Here is a 20,885-nt window from a genome sequence, read left to right on the forward strand (position 1 = left end):
GGGTGGAATACAATAAAAGCACACCATAAACAAAAATTAAAACATTCCATAATTTTAAAAAATCAATTACTGTTTTAAAAGACTAGAAGAGAGCATCTTCAGTGTTAAAGACAATGTAGCCATCTCAGCAAATTATGATTTCCCTGAGATCCTCAAACTTGTTAGTTTCTATTTGATGGTTTTTGTAGTTTTGTTGTGGGCTGCCCAGAGTTGTGCTCTAAGATGAGTGGCCATACAAATTAATAAATAAATAAATGAGCATGATAACAAGCATTCTTTCTGGGAGTTAGGAAATAATTTGTTCCCCAGAGGAAGGCTGGGATCTACTTTCAGGGCCTTGCAAAAGCTTGTAAAAACTTGGCTGTTCCAGACGGTCTTTGCTGATTGATCAATGTGTAGCTATCATACAAATGTGCGGGTTTTTGGCTTGTATGTAATGTAATTGTTTTAACTTTACTACCTGTAGGCTTAGCAGAGCTTTGGCAGATGAAAATTTTTCATGTATAGATGAGGGAGGAGGCATTTTCTTCTCCCTGGTGATCAAATGTAGCTGGACTGTCCTTTGCATTTAAAAACAAGTTATATTCCAGAATTTTGAGAAAAGCCATATTCCCATAGCAGTAGGTACAATCTTTAATGTAGTTATACAAACAGTATTTCAGATTAATTTTAAAATTGCCAGGGAGGGGCAGGATGGCAAAACAACCACCAGGTCCCAAGTTCTGCTTGCTTTCACTCATCTGAAATCGGGGCAGTTTTTTTTTTTTCTTTTCATTAAGTCAGTCATAGAGTAACATATCTTAGGGACCCCAAGGATCTTGCTTTTGATTGCAGAAGAACAGTCCATAATTGTTTTCCATCTATCCTGATAGAATAGCAGTTTTCACCCAGCTAACAGCTTCTCTCAATAAGTGGCAGCTGATGGAAAGCGATTCTACACCCTAATATCTTGTTGTTTGCTGCAGGCATAATGGTGATTAATTTGTACAGACAGTCCTCTACTTACAAACTTTTGAGTTATGAACTTTCACTGATACGAACAAACCTGTCCACTACTCCAACCTAAAAGGTCCCGGAAGGTGGGAATGGGTTAGTTTACGGCGCACTGCATACATATGCTTGGCAGCACCATTGCACATTGGGAGGCTGAGCATTTTATACTTGGTTGGACTTATGAACAAAATGGACTTATGAACAGCCTCTTGGAATGTAACCTGTTCATAAGTAGAGGACTGTCTGTACTACAGTTTGTACTAATTTGAATAACATTTATCAAACTTAGAAAACTAATTCTCCTGAAAATGTTCATGAGACAATTTTTTTTAAACTCAGATGTAAAACTGATATTTTTTATCATAAACATAGAAATATACATTATTCTTTTAAATGTCATTTGATTCATAGAACTTGTTTTTATTTAGGTACAATGAATGACAGAAAAAAATTATTCAACAAGATATCTTTAAAACCAGCAATCTGTGGCTCATTTAGGTAAGAGTAGACTATAATTTCAATTTAGCTGACTTTAATTTTTCCTTAACATAAATTCTTTACACTTTGTCCAAAGTAGAATACATGGTGGTTGTGAGTTTTTGGAGAAACTTTAGCTGACTAGACTGAATTTTCTGGATAACAGTAGCAAAACCAATATTAAGAAAAAGTGTTCAAGGAGGTATAGTTTGGTTTGATTTACTGGATTTTATTCAAATTATATAATTGGTAATTTGTAAGCCATCAAAAACATATAATGAAGCCAGAAAAAAAATATAAATAAGGTAGCCAAATATTTTTGGTTTTCATTTTATGTTAAAAATTGCATTAGATAATATTTGTTACAATATTCTGGAAATGGGAAACTACCAGATTATTAGTAATTATTAAGATAATTAAACTACTAGTAAAATTGAGTATGCATGCAATATTAATAATAGTTCAATTAGCTTAATATGTGTGTATTTTCTAGTCAAAGAAAAGCAACATAAAAAAGAATTATTAGCCTTTTCATTCAGATTCTTATGAAAATGTTTTTATTTCTTCAGTTCCACAAATGAACGGCAGGAAATACTGAATCCAAATCTTAGTATTCCAGACCAAGTTAGGAAAGGATCTAAATCTGGTGGTTTTTCAGAGCAGTCTTCAATTAGATCATTGGCTCAGTTTGGAAAAATCTTAACTGAGGAAAACAAGAAAATACAAAATCATAATTCAGTGAAAAAAACTACCAAGATCTTTGTGCCCCCTTTCAAAATAAAATCAAGAACTTCAGAAGACGAAATAAGTAATGTCAAAGAACATCCCTCGTTCAGTCGCAAAAGTATCAGCAGAATGGAAGAATATAACACAACAGAAATTAACAAAAGCATCGTATCAGAAAAAGATAATTGTGCACGAATTTCAGCTTTGGATTCAGAATGTAGTAAAACTGTTCAAGGTACGTTGAATACCTCATTCCAGTTTTTATTTTGGCATGTTTGTAATGTTTATTATGATCATAACAATTTCTGTAAAAACTCCTTTATCAGCAGTACAGTTCCACATATTCTATGTTGCAGGCTTTTAAAAATTAGATATGGGGTCCTTTTTTCTCCCCACTCAATATTTTAAGCATCAAGCACCTAAATTAAGGGAGGGGAAAAAAACAAACAAAACAAGACCAGTGCTTTAATCCTGAACAATTTCATTTTTTCCTATCTATAAATAGTTATTGCCAGGACTTGAGTTATTGTGCAAAACTCTGCCATGGCAAAAAATGCCATTTAAGAAGTTAATATAGAAAGAATACTGCCTATAATCTGATTGGACATCCTCCATTTACATAATAACAATTAGCCTTCCAGGTACGGAACTGCACAGAAGTTACAGATAGAGAATTCACAAAACTTTATAATTTGATAACCTTTCCTTTTCCTTTTCCTTTTCCTAATTTTTATACAATGCCATCAGTAGCCTAGAGAAGTTCAGTTATCTAAAATTTTATGTACTTTTTTGAAATTTTATAACACTAATCAAGGAAATTTCTCCCATGAATTATTAAGGATCTTTTCACCATGAATTTTTAAACACATAAATTCTATGCATAGTTGCAAAAGTAACTCCAATAAATCAAATAAAAATTACAGATATAGTACATTGATGTTCAGAATGTTTGAAGACTGTGCTATTAGGCTAGGCTACACATTTTAAAACCCTGTACTCACAACATTGATTTTGTTGGTGCGCTAATGCTAAAATAAGGGCAATATATCAGTGGTAATTGTTTATAAAAATGTATTAGTTTTTGGTTTGGGTGCTCTTGTAATATTTTTAGTTCTGACCTAATTTGTATTAACACTTAGAGTTGGTAATATCTAGAAATGCTATATTATCCATACAAATGTAAGAGGAATGATATTGGATCAGACTAAATACTACTACATGGGCCAGTATTTTGTTTCTTCTGTAGCCAATCACACACCTAGGAGAAGCCTACTGAACTTATATTCACTACATACACTGAATGTAAGTTCAGTAGAACACCCCCACCTGTGATCTACACTAATCGAAATTCAGTGTTACTATCTTATGTAAGTTTGGAATTTCTGTTTTAAGTTAAAATAACTTTACAATTTGATTAATATTTTTGATAGACGTAACAAAAATGATAACCTATCTCCAGTATGCCAGAAATCTACAACAAATGAGAATTGCAAAGAAACAAGAGCAAATAATTCATCCACAACCAGGCAGCCTGTACCTTGTAAGAATGTCTTCTGGTCTTTGCAGAACTCCTTTAAAAATTGCAGTCAAAGAGAAATTGCCTGACTTTTATTCCAGTGAACAGGTAACTACACAGTATGACTTAAGAGGTTTAGTATAAGAAACGATCTTGCCTGTGCAGATACCATCTCTTTGGAATCTAAGAAATTAAATCTATTAACCAAAGTTTTCCACTTCATCTTGACTGGAAACTCTGGTATCCTGTTTTAGGAAACGCAAACAAGCTCTTCCATGGTTTAAAGCTGATATACTGTAGTAGGTTGTTGTGTGCCGAAGCTGATGATCAAACTTTCTCATTTTGTCCAGTCCGGTTAATAGGAAGCTTTCTAGTCTGATTGCTTGTTTGCACAAAAAGGGAAGAACAAAACTTTTACATAACTATTCATACAGTATCTAATTATAACCATTGATTAATTAATTAATTTCTTAATTAACTGCCATATTTGGTAGGTATAGATTAATTACTGATGACTCTCTGGGTATATTTCTGATTCTTTGTAAGCAAAGATACTAATTTTAGTGATGGTGGTAGAGCAAAGATAAAATAGGTCAGATTTAGTGATAATACAAAAACACATCATACAGATTTCTATGGATTTTTATAGTTCATCTATAAATGCTCCTCACGAAAGCTAAATTAGTGGATTATGTGCTTTGTACTTGAATTATAATTGTAATTGCAACTGCAATTGTAATTAAGCAGTAATGTATAACAAAACTGCATGCAGCTTATTTCTCATACTTAAAACCTTTATAGGACTAGAGGTATTTTAGAATGATATACCAAGTTCCAACAATATAATTGTTTATTGTCAATTTTTTTAGTGCATTATGGTATCTTTGGCACCATTCTTATACATAGAATGTTACACCTTTCCATTATTTTTTCCCCTTAATCTCGGATTAGCATTTTTCTATTCCCTACTTTTTATATGTTTTTGAAACAAAAACGTATATATGCATGTACCCAATTACCCCATCCCCATCGTTCGTTCTCCCTCTCTCTTACTTCTTCACTATCTTTGGGCAGTTCTAACATATCCAGTACATACTGGCCTGGTTTTGACATAGTGTTAAATTACTATTTAATGTCACATGCCTAAGCTTCAGATTTGTATATTTGTTTTCCTTTCTTTTCTGTCCCCAGTCCTGAGGAGATTAGTTTTTGCTTCTAATTTTGATTAATCTGGATTAATTATTGTTAATGGAAATAAGAGATCATCATATATTTTGTTCTGAACATGGGTAATTTCAACTAATATTAACTACAATTTTGTCCTGATTCAGATTTAACTGTTGACTTCAATTATTCTGAACTTGAATAAAAGTTTCTAAATTCCTTCTCCTCTTCCCAGTCTTGGCAGAGAAACAGAAGGGAGAATGAATGAACCAAGGTTGGCTGCAGTTTGTTGCTATATGAATAATACATAATTTATCATATATGAATAGGACCATGTTCTAAGCAATAAAGTAAATGAATACTTCAGTACTATTTACCCATCAACATAATGCCTGAACCTGAGATGGAATTTTAGTCATTTTCTACTCCTTCATAACATGAGAATGACTACCATTAGGTTTCTGAGATGCAAAAATTTAAATTCTCCAAGAGAACATACACAAAAGTCAAAACTACCTAATTCCAAGGGTCTGATTATGTTGTATTTTTGCTTTCTGATTATTTTGTGTTTTTGCTTTCTGATTATTTTGTATTTTGCCTTTTTAACATGACTGTAAAGCAGCCAAACAGTTATAACATTCTGTCTCTAAAGAGGCAATATTATGGTACTACAGATCCTAAGTACTTAGAATTTATTTGCCTTAGAATTCCTGGTTTTGAAAAATATGCTGAGAAGTATGATTTTGTTAGTAATATATATTGAGCATATATGCATTTAATAACACTAAAATATTCTACCTGTCTTTTATCCTTGCAGCTGTATGCTTTTGGAGTTTCCAAGCAGTGCATAAAAATTTGTAGTACAAATGCAGAAGATTTTCAATTTCTCATCCAGGATTTTTTCAGTAGAAAATATTTTCTAGAAAACCATGGAATACAATTGGCTGATGGGGGATATATCATTCCTAATGATGAGGGAAAGGCAGGAAAAGAAGAATTCTATAGGTATGATGTTCAAAATACTTATCTTTGAAGTATGCAATATATTATTAAATGTTAGAACTACTAATGTTTTTAATGCTGATCTGTATTTCAAGATACAAAAACAGTGCAGAAACTGTTTTGCTTAAAATTCAAAATCCATGTTTTTTGCTGTTCTCTCTGAAAAACTATAAGATCAAGACGCTGTTTACATTTAATAATAAATCCAGAACAACAGCCATTCATCTAACATTGAAAATCCTGGTTGAAGAGAAAGATCTTTATCAGGCACCTGAAAGATGTATCAGCAGGCACCTCGCAAACTTAAAAAAGAGAATATTTCAAAATGTAATCACCACCTGCAAGAAAAGCCTGTCCAGAAATGACTGCAAGATGGCATTCTGTGGTTCTCATCACACACAGCAGGACCTCTCCTGATTATCTTTTTTTAAAATATTGTTATTAAAGTTTATATATATAAAAACTAATACAAAACTAAAAAAACCTACAAAGAAAAAGAAAGAGAAAAGAGAAAGAAAGAATTGTAAAAGATGACTTCCCCCTCCCTCCAAACAAGTATATGTATTAACAGTAACTTAACACCTTCTCTATTATTACTAAAAAACCCAAAACCCTCTTTATCCCCTTTCTCATCCCTAAATAATAATGGAATTATAAAAAATATTCAACAATCAATCTAATTAGCAAAAGGATTAAGAGTGCCAGTATATTTTAAGCTTAAACAGATAGGTCAATTTTGCATTTTAGCTTCTAAGTTTTTTCTGAGAAGTGAAATCTAAAAGATCTCTCCCCTTAAACATATAAAAGACCAATAATAATATGTGCTTTAAACTAAATAAATCACTGTTAGAGGTATAAATCATCATCTTACAGTCCTGGTCAGAAAAAGAAAATTCAATATTAATAATCCAAGATCAAAACATGGACAATTTAACCTTGATCTGATAAATCCACTTTGAATTCCTTTCTCTCCTTTTTGAAAGGCTCAGTCTTCAGTCTCTTCTCCAAATAAAACCCCAGATAACAATCTCTTATCATTCTCTTCCTATCCAATTTCAGAAAAGGTTTCAGAGATTTGGTATTTCCCTTCACTATGTCCCAAATAGGATAGTTCTCAAAGTCACTCTTCCAGTCCATTACAACTTCTTTCTCCATATCATTCTCATAATCAAGCAACTTTGACTCCATCTTCAGATCCACAGCATCTTTTTCCATATCTTCATCTCTTTTAGCCCCGGTTTTACAAATAATTTCTGGACACACTGATTCCAAACAGCTAAAAATTATTCTTTGGAAGAAGGATACTCCTCCATTATGTTAAAAGAGATATATTGTTAGTGTCGGTTCCGTCTGACCTTGAAGGCTCTGTCTTATCTTTATTTCTAAAAGCCAAACTTTCCCAGGGAAGATTTTCTTGCAATTAAATCCAAATTCACTTACTGTATTTTCTTAAACATTTAAAACAATCCTTTAAAAAGCTGTTTCAAATCCATCTAGCCTCTTAATTCTCCCCAATCAACATTCTTAATTCCCTTTCACTGTTTCCAAATGTTAAGATATTTCTTTTTGATCTTTAAACTTACTTTGGTCTTCTTTCTCCCAGGATAGTAGAAAATTCTCCCAGTATACAGCAACTTGTCTTTCAGGAGGCCCTTAATTGCCAAATAAATCACAAATAGGCAGTTTATGATGTTAGTTAAAAGAGGAGCAAATCTAGTGTCCATTTGAAGGCTCTACACCACAACTTGGGCTTGATGTTTCCCTCGACTCCCAGAGCACTCCATCCACTAGAGATTGCTAGATTGCAATCTTTTCTCAGGGAATCTCTGTAAGGAGTACCTGTGGGTGATCCTGTTGATCTTCTTTATCTGGACATGACTCTGAAAGGCTGGACCTAGGCCAATTTCTTTAACCGCCATGGTCGTCAGCTCCATAAAGAATGGAGCTGTATTCAATCAGCCATTTCTTCCTCGGAAGTCACTTCTCCTCATTATCTCAGTGACTGACCAGGTTGCTAATGGTGAAAATAATCAGTTAAAAACACTGGTCCCAAGTTGTTTAGGATCTTATATATCATAAGCAAAATCTTGATCCAGCTTGGTCTCTAATTGGCAGCTACCAGTTGAATAGTGTATTCAATAAAGCTATTGAGCTACTGTAACATCCATACTTTGGCTCAGTATAAAGTAGGTTCTTATGCTTGCTTACTTATTATTAGATTTATATTCTGCCTTTATTTTGTAGAAATTAAGCCTGGATGCATAATGCTTTCTCCTATTTTCCCCACAACAGTTCTGTGAGGTGGGTTGGAATGAGCTAAGAGGGAGTGACTGGTCCAAAGTCACCCAGTTGGCTTTCATGCCTAAGGGAGGACTAGAACTCATTATCTCTTCTTGGAAAAAAGATATCCTTAATCTCCAAATAAATGCTCCCTGTTGTTTATGAATTTGAATAGATCATTAATGTTGCTAGAACCAATTACAAGTTATTGTTGTAGGCCACTCTTTTATTACTAAAATAATTTACAAAACTTATTTTTTCATTGAAATTTATGCAAAATATGCTTCAGGTTTGTGTACAAGAGAATATAATATTAAGCACACTTCTTTGAGCATGCTTTTTTCACATGCAGAATCCTTTTTCCCTAGCCACCCCCCCCTCTCTCTCCCCCTCCCCCAAGTATAAAATCCATTAATCCTAACTCTTTCTTTTTGGAGCAGCTTTTTCCACATCCTCTTCTCTCTTAATCTAATCATATCCAATTCTTTCTCAAGTCATTCCTCATTGTGTTTTGACTAAATATGGACCTTTATAAACATAAATATGCATAGTTGCTTATAGTGATTTGGAGCTTAAGTATGGAAAGTATTAATGCAGGAGGTAACAGAGAAAGAAACTCCACATGAATACACAGGATATTCCTTAGCGTCTAATACAATTAGGAAACCAGGCTGTGTTTGAATTTATCACTGTCTTCAAAACAAGCATTTAAAAAGTTGAATTATGATCTTTATTATTGGCTTTTCTATGTTGAAACTCAAGTTTTATCTTCTAATAGCTTGATAAATTTTCTGATAATTTTGTGCAGGGCTTTGTGTGACACACCTGGTGTAGATCCCAATCTAATTTCAAAAGCCTGGGTGTATAACCATTATAAGTGGATTGTATGGAAACTGGCAGCTATGGAGGTAGCATTTCCACAAGTATTTGCCAGTAAATGTTTGACACCAGAAGGAGTACTACTTCAGCTAAAATACAGGTAAAGATTAAGATTTATCTATATCTAGCCTCAATTACCTCTCTACTTTTAAATGAGTCCGTTCTTTAAGTTAAGTGCTACTATTTAGCAAAAAATTGCTTCTCAGAAACATCCAAATTCAGTTTGAAGTATTTAATCAATTTTTTAAAAGGTATGATATAGAAGTGGATAAAAGTCAACGATCAGCCATCAAAAGAATAACAGAAAGAGATGACGTTGCTGGAAAAACAATCATACTGTGCATCTCTAAAATTATATCATTTAGCACAAACATGCCTCACATTGCTGACAGTAAAAGCACCACTGAGGACAACAAAAAAGAAGTGGCAGTCATTGAAGTTACAGATGGTTGGTATGGAATTAGGGCTGTCTTGGATCCTCCTCTTCAGTCGCTGTTGTATAGGCAGAAACTGACTGTTGGCCAGAAGATTGTTGTGCATGGAGCAGAACTTGTGGGATCTCAGGATGCAAGCACTCCTTTAGAAGCACCAGAATCTTTGATGCTAAAGGTACATTTATAAAATGTGCTCAAGCTATATGATTGTATTTCAAGATGTTTTTTATATATTGCTGTAGGAATGTGTGATGATAATCATTCTGCATAGTTTTCTCTCCTTTTTGTACTTGCCTTTCAGAGTTTTAGATCTCCAGGTCAGGTCTCTTTCTCTCTTTTTAAAGTGCAATATCTGTAAATAACCATTTTATTTATTTATTTTTATTTTATTTAATGGATTTATAGGGCCACTCAACTCAAACCATGTGAATTGTGTAGAATAAAAGTAAACAGTAAAAGGGGGGGGGAACCATACAATGTTAAAAAAAATAACCCAAAATATAAAATGTCAACCAAATATGATAACTGAACAACCAAAAGGGAACTCCATTCAACTAGATCCAAATGCCTAGGGAAAAAACAGATGTTAACAGCTTTTCTAAAGGCAAGCAGAGTTGCGGGCAGTTGTATATCAGGGCAAGATCATTCCAGAGAACAGGGACAGCCATTGAGAAGGCACACTTTCTAGGTGCCATAAGATGGCCATATTTAAAAGAGGGAAACTGGTGCATGCCCTCCCTATGGGAGCATGTGGAGCAGACAGATATTCTTGGGAGAAGGTGGTCCAGAAAGTAACCAGGTTCTATGCCATGTAGGGCTTTAAAGGTGATAACCAATACCTTGAATTGCACCTGGAAACTTATTAGGAGCCAGTGCCAGTTATGGCACATGGACATTACAAGCTGTCCCCATAAAAACCCATGGTGCTGCATTCTGGACCACCTAAAGCTTCCAGACAGTCTTCAAGGGCAGCTCCACATAGAGCACATTGCAATAATCCTGTTGGGAAGTGACCAAGGCATCAATAACCATAAGCAAACCCTCCTGGCCCAGGAATGGGTGAAGCTGGTGCACAAGGAACCGTTGTTTGAGCAGGAGCTGTGAGGCTAGTCTGAATGGGCAGCACCAGAACCAAACATGGAAACACTCCAGTTCTCAGATCCAAGAGACCAAGAACCCATAGCCATTGGGTCTTGGCAGGCTGAGTTGCAACCTGTTCTTCCCTATCCAGACCCTCACAGCCTCCAGACACTGAGACAGAACCCTGACAGCTTTGTTTGGGCAGCTGGGGGCAGAGATGTAAATTGGGTGTCATCAGCATATTGATGATACTTCACTGTAATGGTATGTGTGAAAAATCTTGGGAAACTGGGCCAAGAGATGCTGCCTAGGGAACAGTCAAATAAGAGACAGCATAGCCTGCAGCTGAATAGTGGGCAGGGCAAGAGGCTCAGAAGAGACCCTCCCAAGTTTCTCGGGCTGTAAAGGAGATGGGGGGGAGAACTGTACTTTCAGACTTGCAAGATCCTGTTAATGTAGCTTTATAATAAAGTAGGACTAGCTCATCTGGTCATGTGTCCTGTCTAGTCTACCTAGTAAGGCTGACATTCATCCATACTGACAGATGATCTCACACAGCAGCTTCATGTAGATATTAAAAAGGAGGAGGGAATGGGTAGAGTCCTGAGGCACTCTGCAAAAGAGGCCTAGGGCTCAACTATTCTCCTTTCCCCTAGGAGAATAGAACTGGTCCCACACTTCCAGCCTCCTAAGCTGGTCCAGAAGAATATCATGGGTGATGGTATTGAAGACTCCTGAGACATCAAGGAGAGCCAGGATGAATGCACTACCCCATCCTGAGTTTGTCATTGGTCACCAACAAGTGCAACAAAAGTCACCTCTGTACTTTATCCTGGTCTAAAAGACTCTCAACTGAAAAGAGTTCAGATAATCTGCTTCCTCCAGGGTCCTCTAAAGCTGGAGGCTGACCACTACCTCATCAACCTTCCCTGAAAGTTGGAGACTGGATGAAAGTTGTCCAGATTGGCTGGACCCAAGGATGATCTTTTGAATAGGGGGTGCACTACCATTTTTCAGAACTTGCAGAACCACCTCTTCTCTCAAAGAAGCATTTTACCACCACTTGGATCCACCTACATGCACCCTCCCTGGAGGGCTTAACCAACCAGGGGCCTTGGTTAAATTGTGTATCAGAACCCCAGGGAAAATCCCAAGCTCGTCCAAAACCAATAAGGCTCAGTTCCCTGAAAAGAAGGGAGTCAACTCCAGGGTCACCCAGTAGGACTCTGTCCATGACAAGGGACAGATGGCAACATCCCCTCTCCAGATCACATAGCCACCGCCCTGAGACCAAAACCAGTATCTTCAGTAAAACATACACAATTTGAAAATGAGTGTTATAGATTACCCTTATTGCACTTAGAGTTGACAGATCTAATTTATTCACTTGTACACTTTGTCTAACTTTTGCTCTATACTTAGGTGGTAGATCTTGTACTATACTTGTAAAAATCTAGATGGTTACTGGGCTACTTTACACCAGCTGCATATGAAATATATATTTGTTTTATTTTAGATTACAGCTAACAGTACTCGACGTGCTCGATGGTATGCCAAATTAGGATATTATCGGGATCCTCGGCCATTCTCCTTGCCTTTATCCTCATTGTTTAGTGATGGTGGGACTGTTGGTTGCATTGATGTCATTGTTCAGAAGATTTACCCTATACAGGTAGAGTAATTTAGTATATTAAATAGCCTTTTCTCCCTCCCCCCCCCCTATATATAATTAATTATTAAGATTTGAGAAGCAAATCTTAACTGAAACAGTGACCTAGTTTTCAGCCAATATTTATTTCAGTGGATGGAAAAAATATCAGCAGGGTCCTGTGTGTTTCGTAACAATCGAGCAGAAGAAAGAGAAGCTGCAAAATTTGCTGAAAATCGACAGAAAACCTTAGAAGCATTGCTGGCAAAAATACAAGCTAAATTTGAAAAGAATGATGGTAAAATATAACTCTATACTTTTAATTGTTTTTAGAATATTATTTTGCATGTAATAAAAGAAAAAATGCCTGTTTGTAGAGAAATATGAAAGCTACTGTAGAACCTATCTGTTCCCTATTTAACCTTTGTGTGCAACACAGCTGTTTAAATAACTGAATTTATAGCTATTTTTCTTCCCAATTATACTTGATTCCAGCCCTATAAACAGAATTGAGTTACTCTGAAGTTTTTAAGCTTTGAAAGATTTGTATGTTTGCTTAAGTATAGAAATACCTTGGAATGTACTTGTCTAGAACAATTACTTTGTATTCATCCTTAGTATATGCCTGAATATTATAAAGTAGTACAGTAATGTTTACTCAACTCATATATTAATGTTTAAATGGCACTAACAGCTAAGGAAGTATCAGGTTTCAAGAAAGTAACTCTTGCAGTTATATAAACAGAATGACTATTACAATTTCTCCTTTAGAGATGGTTCCCTCTGGGTATTTCTTACTCTAAAATAATGTATTCTGTCGTAATTATAAACCAGACTTACAATTCATTGCATTAAATAATGTTTAGAAACACTGGCAGATCACACACTATATACATGACTATTTAAATAAGAATCATCCCCTACGCTCAATAAACAACCTGCTGATTGCCTTATCTATGATAAAATATGAGGCAGTATCAGAAGGGTTCATTTATTTTCTATTTAATAAGGAGACAAGCCTACTAAAGCACAACATCTTAGTTCCTGCAATATGCACTGCGTTCTAACCCAGCTTCCATAGATAGGGTTTAATGCTGTGCTATAGTTTGAGAGCACAGTAATTTGCCACCATAATGGTGTTATTTGAAATTAGATTGAAAACTGTGTGTCACTGTTTAAATTGATTTTGATGCAGAAATGTGTTCATCAGCATTCTGATTAGTGTGAATTGAAGTACTACATAACACAGGCTTGTAGGATACAAATGAGGGGATCAGAGTTTCTGTTTTTTCAGGGAGCAAGGGTGAGCCAGAAATGGAATGAACACTGGAGTTTGGGCTGGGGTGTCTGACTTCTTCCTTGTCTGAGCAGTGGCCATCCTGCCAAAGAAAATAGCTTCTTGTTTTGACTGAATTGATATCAAGAGTTGCAGAGGATGGTTACTGATGCCTAATGGAAGGCTAGGATGATTTAGATCCAAAAGACAGTGGAGAGAATGTTCCCAATACTGCTACTATATTCAGAATTGGAGCTCCTGCTCCCAATTCTTAATATTTAAATAGTATTTTTAAAAATAAGGTGATCCTATTTTGTTCTTCTCTGGGTGTCTTTCAAAATGATAGGATATAAACATAAGTATGCTACCTTTTTATTGTTTTCAGAAACAACTAAAATGCTATTCTGAATTTAATTTTAAATTAATTGCTGGCACCTCCTTTGTAACATATCATGATTTGTTACAATTTCCTTTCAAAAGCTTACTATTCAGCTTAAGCTCAGTTGTTCAATTCGATTACACTTAACTGGGTATTCACAGTGGTAGTTATTTGAGATATGTTAATTTTTAAAAACAGATAAAGACAAAAGAGTATTGCGATCTCATACATTAACAAGGCAACAGATACGTGGTCTACAAGATGGTGCAGAGCTTTATGAAGCAATTATTAATTCTGCTGATCCATCTCATATGGAGGTAAGTTTTTTTTTTTGACAGTGCTAGAAATATTTAGTCATTCTATAAACTTCTGGTTTCTGAATCCAGAGGACTCTCCTCCAAAACGAAAATAAGTAAAAGGGGTAAAGCAAAGGAGGCAGAGTTAGAGGGAAGCAGGAAGACAGAATGGCTAAAAAAAGAGATGAGGAAAATCCTATGAGAGAAATTTCACTTAATATTTTAAAGGAACTGCACTCCCAACCATTCTCACAAAGATTGGGAAATTGAATGAGGACAAGTGTATAACTGAGTTCATTTGCTACACCAAAATAATGGTGGGGTGTTTTTTTGGCTTAGATTCGTAGTTTGAAGTAGCCATTTAAGTTCGACCTCCTGCTCAGTGCAGGAATCCACACTAAAGCATCCCAGATACTCCTTTTTCCAATTTCTCTCCTCCACATCTGGCACTTTGGGATTTCTTAAAAGTAACCCATAGTAATTTAGCAAGACCATTAGCTAGTTCCTTTAGTACCCTAGGATGCAATTAGCTGGTTTTGAAGATTCACTACTGCAAAGTAAAGAAGTGTTCCCCAGCCATGTTTCTGTCAATCTCAAGTTTCTCTCTCGTCTCTTCATCACAATGTCACAATTTCCTGGAGGAATAAGCATATTTTTGGAAAAGATTGAACCAAAATAGGAATTGTTAGTGTTTCTTCATTGAGCAGTTCATGCTCTAATTATTCTCATTTCCTTTTCTCTTCAATATATTTAAAGAAGCCCTTTTTGTTGTTCTTACCATCCTTTGCTAACCTTAGATCATTCTGAGGTTTCAGTTTCCTAATATTAATTATATAGATTGGAGTTATTTGTCTGTACTCTACTCTTCCTTTGTGACTTACATGCCCCTATTTTCACTTCCTGTATGTGTCCTTTATTTTAAGATATCACTGGTTTCTTTTGCTGCTGTCCATTTTTGCCTCATTGGAATGGTTTGCAATTGTGCTTTCAATATCCCCTTCTTTAGGAACTCCCACCCATCTAGATCTCCTCCCAAGAGATCCTACTTTACCATTGTTCTAAGTTTATTAATATGTTTTTAAAGTCCAAGTCCAAAACAGATCACTTTCCTTTAAATCAAGAACTCCATTATTACATAGTCATTTTCCTTCTACATTTTTGCTATTAATGATTTGTGTTCTATGCACCCTAACGTTATAGTTTATAAGCCATGATTTATGGTTGACTGCAACATGTGAACCCAAGTATTGTAGATTGTTCAGTAGCAGTTAAAATAAAGCTTAGCATGATATATGAACCCAGTGTATATGTCCTTGTGAATGATGGCTTTTGCAGGCATATAGGATGATGTATATATGAGAATGGTAGAAGAATATTGCATGAATGCATCAACAAAGCCTTCTATGTAAAAAATGTTGTCCACTTCACAAATTCTTTGCAATTGAAATGCAGATATTACATTTTTATCTATAAAATATAATTTGTGGATCTAGCGTTTGGATCAATAGTGCTTTGCATTTTAACACCAAAAGAGAAAAAAGAAAAGGCAGGAATCATTGTGTTGCTTACCACAATGATGTATGAGCTTGATTGTACTAATCTAATGCCCCTGACAAATTCAAGCCTGTGTTCTTGTAGCCATGACTGGATATAATGTCAGTCTTGATTAAATTCAGTACCAAATATTGGTATTATCGAACCTTGTAGGTTTTGGGCCACATCTCACAGTGACTTGGGCTTGATTTTCCCTATAACTACTCCGGGTTTTGGAATATACTACTCACTGAGTTGAGGTGATTTATCTGTCAGATGTTTAAAATGCCCCCAAACTATGGCTTTTTAAACAGGCTGCTACATTTTGATGATTTTGATTTTAATATCTTTGACTTTCATTCTGTTTGTACAGCTTCACAGTAAGCCAGCAAGAGACTTCAATAGCTGGTAATATAACTAGTTTAATAAATAAATGCTACAGTAGCAGCAATAGTTTGTGCAAGTCATACCATTTGTGTAAATCAGTCTTACTTCAAGAGCATAGGGCTGGCAGACCAAGTAGAGTTAAAAATGTGCTGTGCTTTTAAATCAGATTATGTATGACATTTTCTACCAAAAAAAGTTCAAAATTCCTGTACAAGGATTATAAAATAAACCTGTCTTAACAACAAAAATTTAAAGCATGATCACTTTATTCTTTGATTAGGCTTTTAAACACAGAAGGTTAACCTGAATTGGTTAACAATAGGACAGTAAAAAAAAATAGAAAGGCGAGTTAACTGTAAAAGCAACATAGGAAGTCTAAGAACAGTCCTTTTTCCACATTAAGAGGGCTATTGGAAAAACTAATTCTTTTAATTATGAGAATAGGAAGTATTTATTGCACACTTTGGTGTTGCCTTACATGCATAATGACATTGAAAGTAATAATGATCGTGCCATGGGTCCTAATGGAAGAGGGTACAGAGTTAATAAATCCAAAGTAAAACACTTGTGTTCTCCTAGGCACAAGTAATTTACTTGCTCTCTAGGCAGTTTCTTTTTTAACAGCAGGAAAATAAGCTTTTTGCAGTGGGGAGGACTTGGAAAAGGTAAAAGAGCAACTAGGGGTAAAAGTTAACCAATTTTGTTGCCTCCCTGCTCCATATGTCTCCAGTAAATTTCAGACCCATCTTTAAGTACCTTGTCCAGTTTTGCCATGAGTCTTTTGATAAGGATTTAGAGAAACTGGCAGTGAAGGGTAATGTCAATGCTCAGAGGACTGGAAATTAAGTTCTACATGAAGACTTGATGAGCTGTGCATGTTGGCCCTGCAAAAAGATGACATGTGGGGGATATGATGTTTCTCACATCCTTGAAAATATGTCACACAAGAAAGCCATGATCATCCAAAAGTGTGGGACACATAATAATGGTCTAGTTGCAGAAAGGTGAGTTTTGGTTGAATGTTAAGCAAAATTTCCTGATAGCAAGAGTGGTTTGACAGTGGAATCAACTACCCAGAGAAGTGGTGGGCTCCTGTTTGCACACAACCAAAGGCTCACCAGCAATCTCTCAAGGATGTTTTAATTTGGATTCCTTCACTGAGTAGGAAGTTGAAACTGCTGGCTGAATAGCTATTTCCAACTCTGATTCAACCTATATCTGTATAGACATGTATAGGATTTAGCTGAAAAAAATTACATATGGTAGCCAATTCATTTAATATTCCATGGAATAATGAAATTGAAGCTTATTTTGTAAGTTTCATTTTCATTAAGACATATGTAGTTGTTCCAGTATTACCATTGTTTGTTGCAGGGCTTTTTCAGTGAAGAGCAATTAAAATCCTTGAATAGTCACAGGCAGATGGTCAATGATAAAAAGCAAGCACAGATAGAAGCAGAATTCAGGAAGGCGGTGGAATCTGCTGAGCAAGAGAAAAACAGCTCCTGCAGAAGGGATGTATCCTCCATAATCAAATTACGAATTGTAGATTATGGAACAGAAGAAAGCACAAAAGGTAAATACAATCCTAATCCATTCTGAATGGCATATTGGCAGTAAATATATGTAATAATAATGCATCGAAGCAATACTTTACTCATATAACCTGTTTATTTGAATTCACTGTATGTCACCCCCTGATGTCTTGTTTAACTGCATTACTATGCAAATAGTAATATTTCTAAAGCAAATTTAACTCTTAAGTTCTTCTATAGCACAGATATGAATGCATATTATATATTTTTCTTTATTAATAATTATTAATAATAAAATATGGTCAATGACCAGCAAGAGTATATTCTTTTTAAAGATGCTCCATATTGTCAAAATGTAATCTGTATTTTTAATTCTAATCTTAGAAGTTATACTGAACATCTGGCGTCCATCCTCACATGTTTGTAGCCTCTTAAAAGAAGGAGGACGATATAGAATTTTACAGTTATCTGCATCTCACTCCAAAGGCAAGTTGGAGACTGCCAGTATACAGTTAACAGCTACCAAGAAAACACAGTATCTACAACTGCCAGTAGGTGTTGTGACATAAATGTGATCTTTAGACTTAAAATGGTTTCAAGTAACTGTCCTAATGTTATTATCCATAACACCATTAGGTTTCTCAAGAGAGTCTATTACAAGCTTACAGACCAAGGGAATGTCTGGTATATGGTAAGCTACTGGAGCCCTCCTTCCGACCAGCTTGTTCTGAAGTGGATTTGGTGGGATATATAGTTTATTTCACAAAAAGAACAGGTACATTATATATTGTAATCACATTTATTACTTATGTAAAAATAGTTATATATAAGTTCCAAATCGGTATTTTTATTCAGGTGGATAAAAATTAAATATGCTTTTAAAATTAAAAATGAAACTTTATTAAAATAAACTCCGTACTTTAGTTAAATATCTGCTTTTGGTTTGCAATTAAATCTAAATTTAATATAAACTGCTAAAGTCATATTTTTTTCCCAAACTGAAATTTAGAGTTGTGACACTCCTTTGAAGTTTCACGTGTGATTGAATAGCTCCTAGATTATATTTATTATTGTGGAATTTTATAGGAATCATGAAATGCACCAGTCTATATACTGTACTGGTAACCTCATTTAGATACTCTTTTTTATTTACTTGCCTATTTCAGTTATACTTTTAGGGGGAAAAACAGATTTGATTGTGTGTGCATGTGTGTAGTTTCCTGAAAAAGCATATTTGAGAATTGAGAGTTGCAGAACTTAACAAATTTAATGATTAAATATTTTAATATGGGAACTAAGTTGTTGATATTATTTTCATTTTTATTCCAGTAATTTTACCTACTCATAGAAGTACTGCCATCTAAACATAAGCATTCAGTACAAACTGTGATGGCAAAATATTGAAGCATATGTTGCAGTGCAAACTCCATGCTTTCATACTTGCCTTCTGATACATGTTTTGTCATTTGCACCCCACCCCATCACCTATATATCTGGGTAAAATAAGATACATTTTTTCTAGGTTTGTTTACATAATATATAGTGAAATATAACTTTAAAGTTTCATTTAAAGTTTTAAATGAATTACAAAATATATTTATTGTATATTAAAACTGTCTAGATCTAGTTAAAAACAGGAATCTTAGGTGCACCATATAAACCAAGCATTTCCATCTACAAATCAAACCATTTTAATGGTGTATCAGGAGAGGGTTGATCTTTAATATTTTTCCTTCTCCTTTTTTAGTACGTACAACTCCATCTGACAAATTTGTAATGTTCCATTTACCTGAGTTTACTTCCTTTAAATTGGGTTGCATAATTTCTGAAAACTCAAGTCACAGTAGGGTTACGCATAAAAAAAGAGTGGGGTTACTTTTTAAATTTCTGGTGTTTGTTATTTTATTGCTTTTCATAATTGTTTCTGCTTAAATTGTATTAGCTTTTCATTAGTGGAGTTGTGGTATTGAGCTTTTTTCAGTTCTGTAGGTACATCTAGAAATAAAGATACTAATTTGGTGGATTTTTGGGGGAACACGCAGAAGCAATTTGCTTCTTTTGTCCATTCCTGAACAAATAAGGTGAGCCTTGGTGAACAGATGAGTAAAAGGGCAGGTTGGCTGGGAAACTGGGTAGTGATGACAGGATGCAGTGTAGGGGAAAGGAAAGAGTTGGCATCACAGACCTTATTGGTTACCCTTTTTTTCTTGCATTCCTGCTGCAAATACATTATAATTTTCTATTAGCTGTAGTTGGGAGTGGAGGAATTTTTTTATTTTGAATTTCAAACATGGCCAAAATGGAAGGTTTAAATATTAAATTCAACAAGTTGTTGTATGTTTCATTTTTTACATAGGTTTTTCTACATTGGTATACCTGTCAGATAAACATCATAATATAATAGCAGTCCAGATCTGTACAGATCTCAAGCAGCTTGCTATTGAAGATATAATCATCCCTTCTGCATTGATCGCTGCAACCAATCTTCAGTGGCGACCTGAATTCAAATCAGACATTCCCACCCTATTTGCTGGAGAACTTTCTGCATTCTCCTCAAACCCAAAGGAAAACCATCTCCAAGAAATATTTAAAGAACTTAAAAATACTGTTGAGGTAAAGTTAGTTATTTCTAATAGAGCAATTAGGTACAGTCAGTGAATATATGACATGCACACATTACTTTTTTTGTGATGCAGATTAAAACAAGACATTCCACATTTGATTCAGCAAGTGTCCACATCAACACTGTTCAATATTTATGAGAGATGTTTAGTTCAGTATTTATGAGAAATCCCAGGAAAAGGCATGGTTGCTTTAAGAAACTGCTCCAGGTCCTATATTCACAACCTTACACATTCCCAAAACATCTTTGCAGAAATGAATCCAAATGTTGCAGTCTTACAGGTGGCCCCATTTAATGACCACAGGCGACTGTTCACTCTTATGACAGTGCTGAACAAGTGGTAGTTATGACTGGTCCTCGTACTTACATCAGTTGCAGTGTCCCTGTGGTCACATGATCACAATCTGGGTGCTTTGTGCCCAGCTTGCAATTACGATGACGCAGTGTCGCTCAGTCATGTGATCACCATTTGTGACCATCTTTGTTGGCTTCCCACAACCAAAGTCAATGGGGAAGCTGGCAGGAGGTCACAAATGGCGAACACGTGAGGTCCTCTCTTAAAGACCCATGCTGATTTGCTTAACAATGGCAACTGGAAGTCCCAGAATGTCTGTCACTAAGCAGTGCAATCACATGATGTGCTTTACCACCGTGTTG

At 35.2% G+C, this 20,885-nt stretch overlaps 1 protein-coding gene across 1 annotated transcript in view; it reads left to right on the forward strand.

Moving 5' to 3' along the window:
* The window catches only part of BRCA2 (BRCA2 DNA repair associated), a 48,923-nt gene that overhangs the window by 26,155 nt on the left and 1,883 nt on the right, over nucleotides 1–20,885 (forward strand). Inside the window, exons 13-25 of the mRNA XM_088140713.1 lie at nucleotides 1,422–1,491; nucleotides 2,040–2,431; nucleotides 3,627–3,820; nucleotides 5,694–5,881; nucleotides 8,967–9,137; nucleotides 9,289–9,646; nucleotides 12,068–12,223; nucleotides 12,353–12,497; nucleotides 14,053–14,171; nucleotides 17,445–17,646; nucleotides 17,990–18,156; nucleotides 18,242–18,380; nucleotides 19,962–20,218. Of these exons, the coding sequence (XP_087996839.1) occupies nucleotides 1,422–1,491; nucleotides 2,040–2,431; nucleotides 3,627–3,820; nucleotides 5,694–5,881; nucleotides 8,967–9,137; nucleotides 9,289–9,646; nucleotides 12,068–12,223; nucleotides 12,353–12,497; nucleotides 14,053–14,171; nucleotides 17,445–17,646; nucleotides 17,990–18,156; nucleotides 18,242–18,380; nucleotides 19,962–20,218 (2,558 nt within the window). The remainder of the gene's footprint in view (nucleotides 1–1,421; nucleotides 1,492–2,039; nucleotides 2,432–3,626; nucleotides 3,821–5,693; nucleotides 5,882–8,966; nucleotides 9,138–9,288; nucleotides 9,647–12,067; nucleotides 12,224–12,352; nucleotides 12,498–14,052; nucleotides 14,172–17,444; nucleotides 17,647–17,989; nucleotides 18,157–18,241; nucleotides 18,381–19,961; nucleotides 20,219–20,885) is intronic.

This window comes from Python bivittatus, unplaced genomic scaffold (assembly GCF_059951505.1).
Source record: "Python bivittatus isolate LINGU-HERP-01145 unplaced genomic scaffold, Pbiv_v1 ctg000340_np1212, whole genome shotgun sequence".
Classification (NCBI taxonomy): domain Eukaryota; kingdom Metazoa; phylum Chordata; class Lepidosauria; order Squamata; family Pythonidae; genus Python; species Python bivittatus.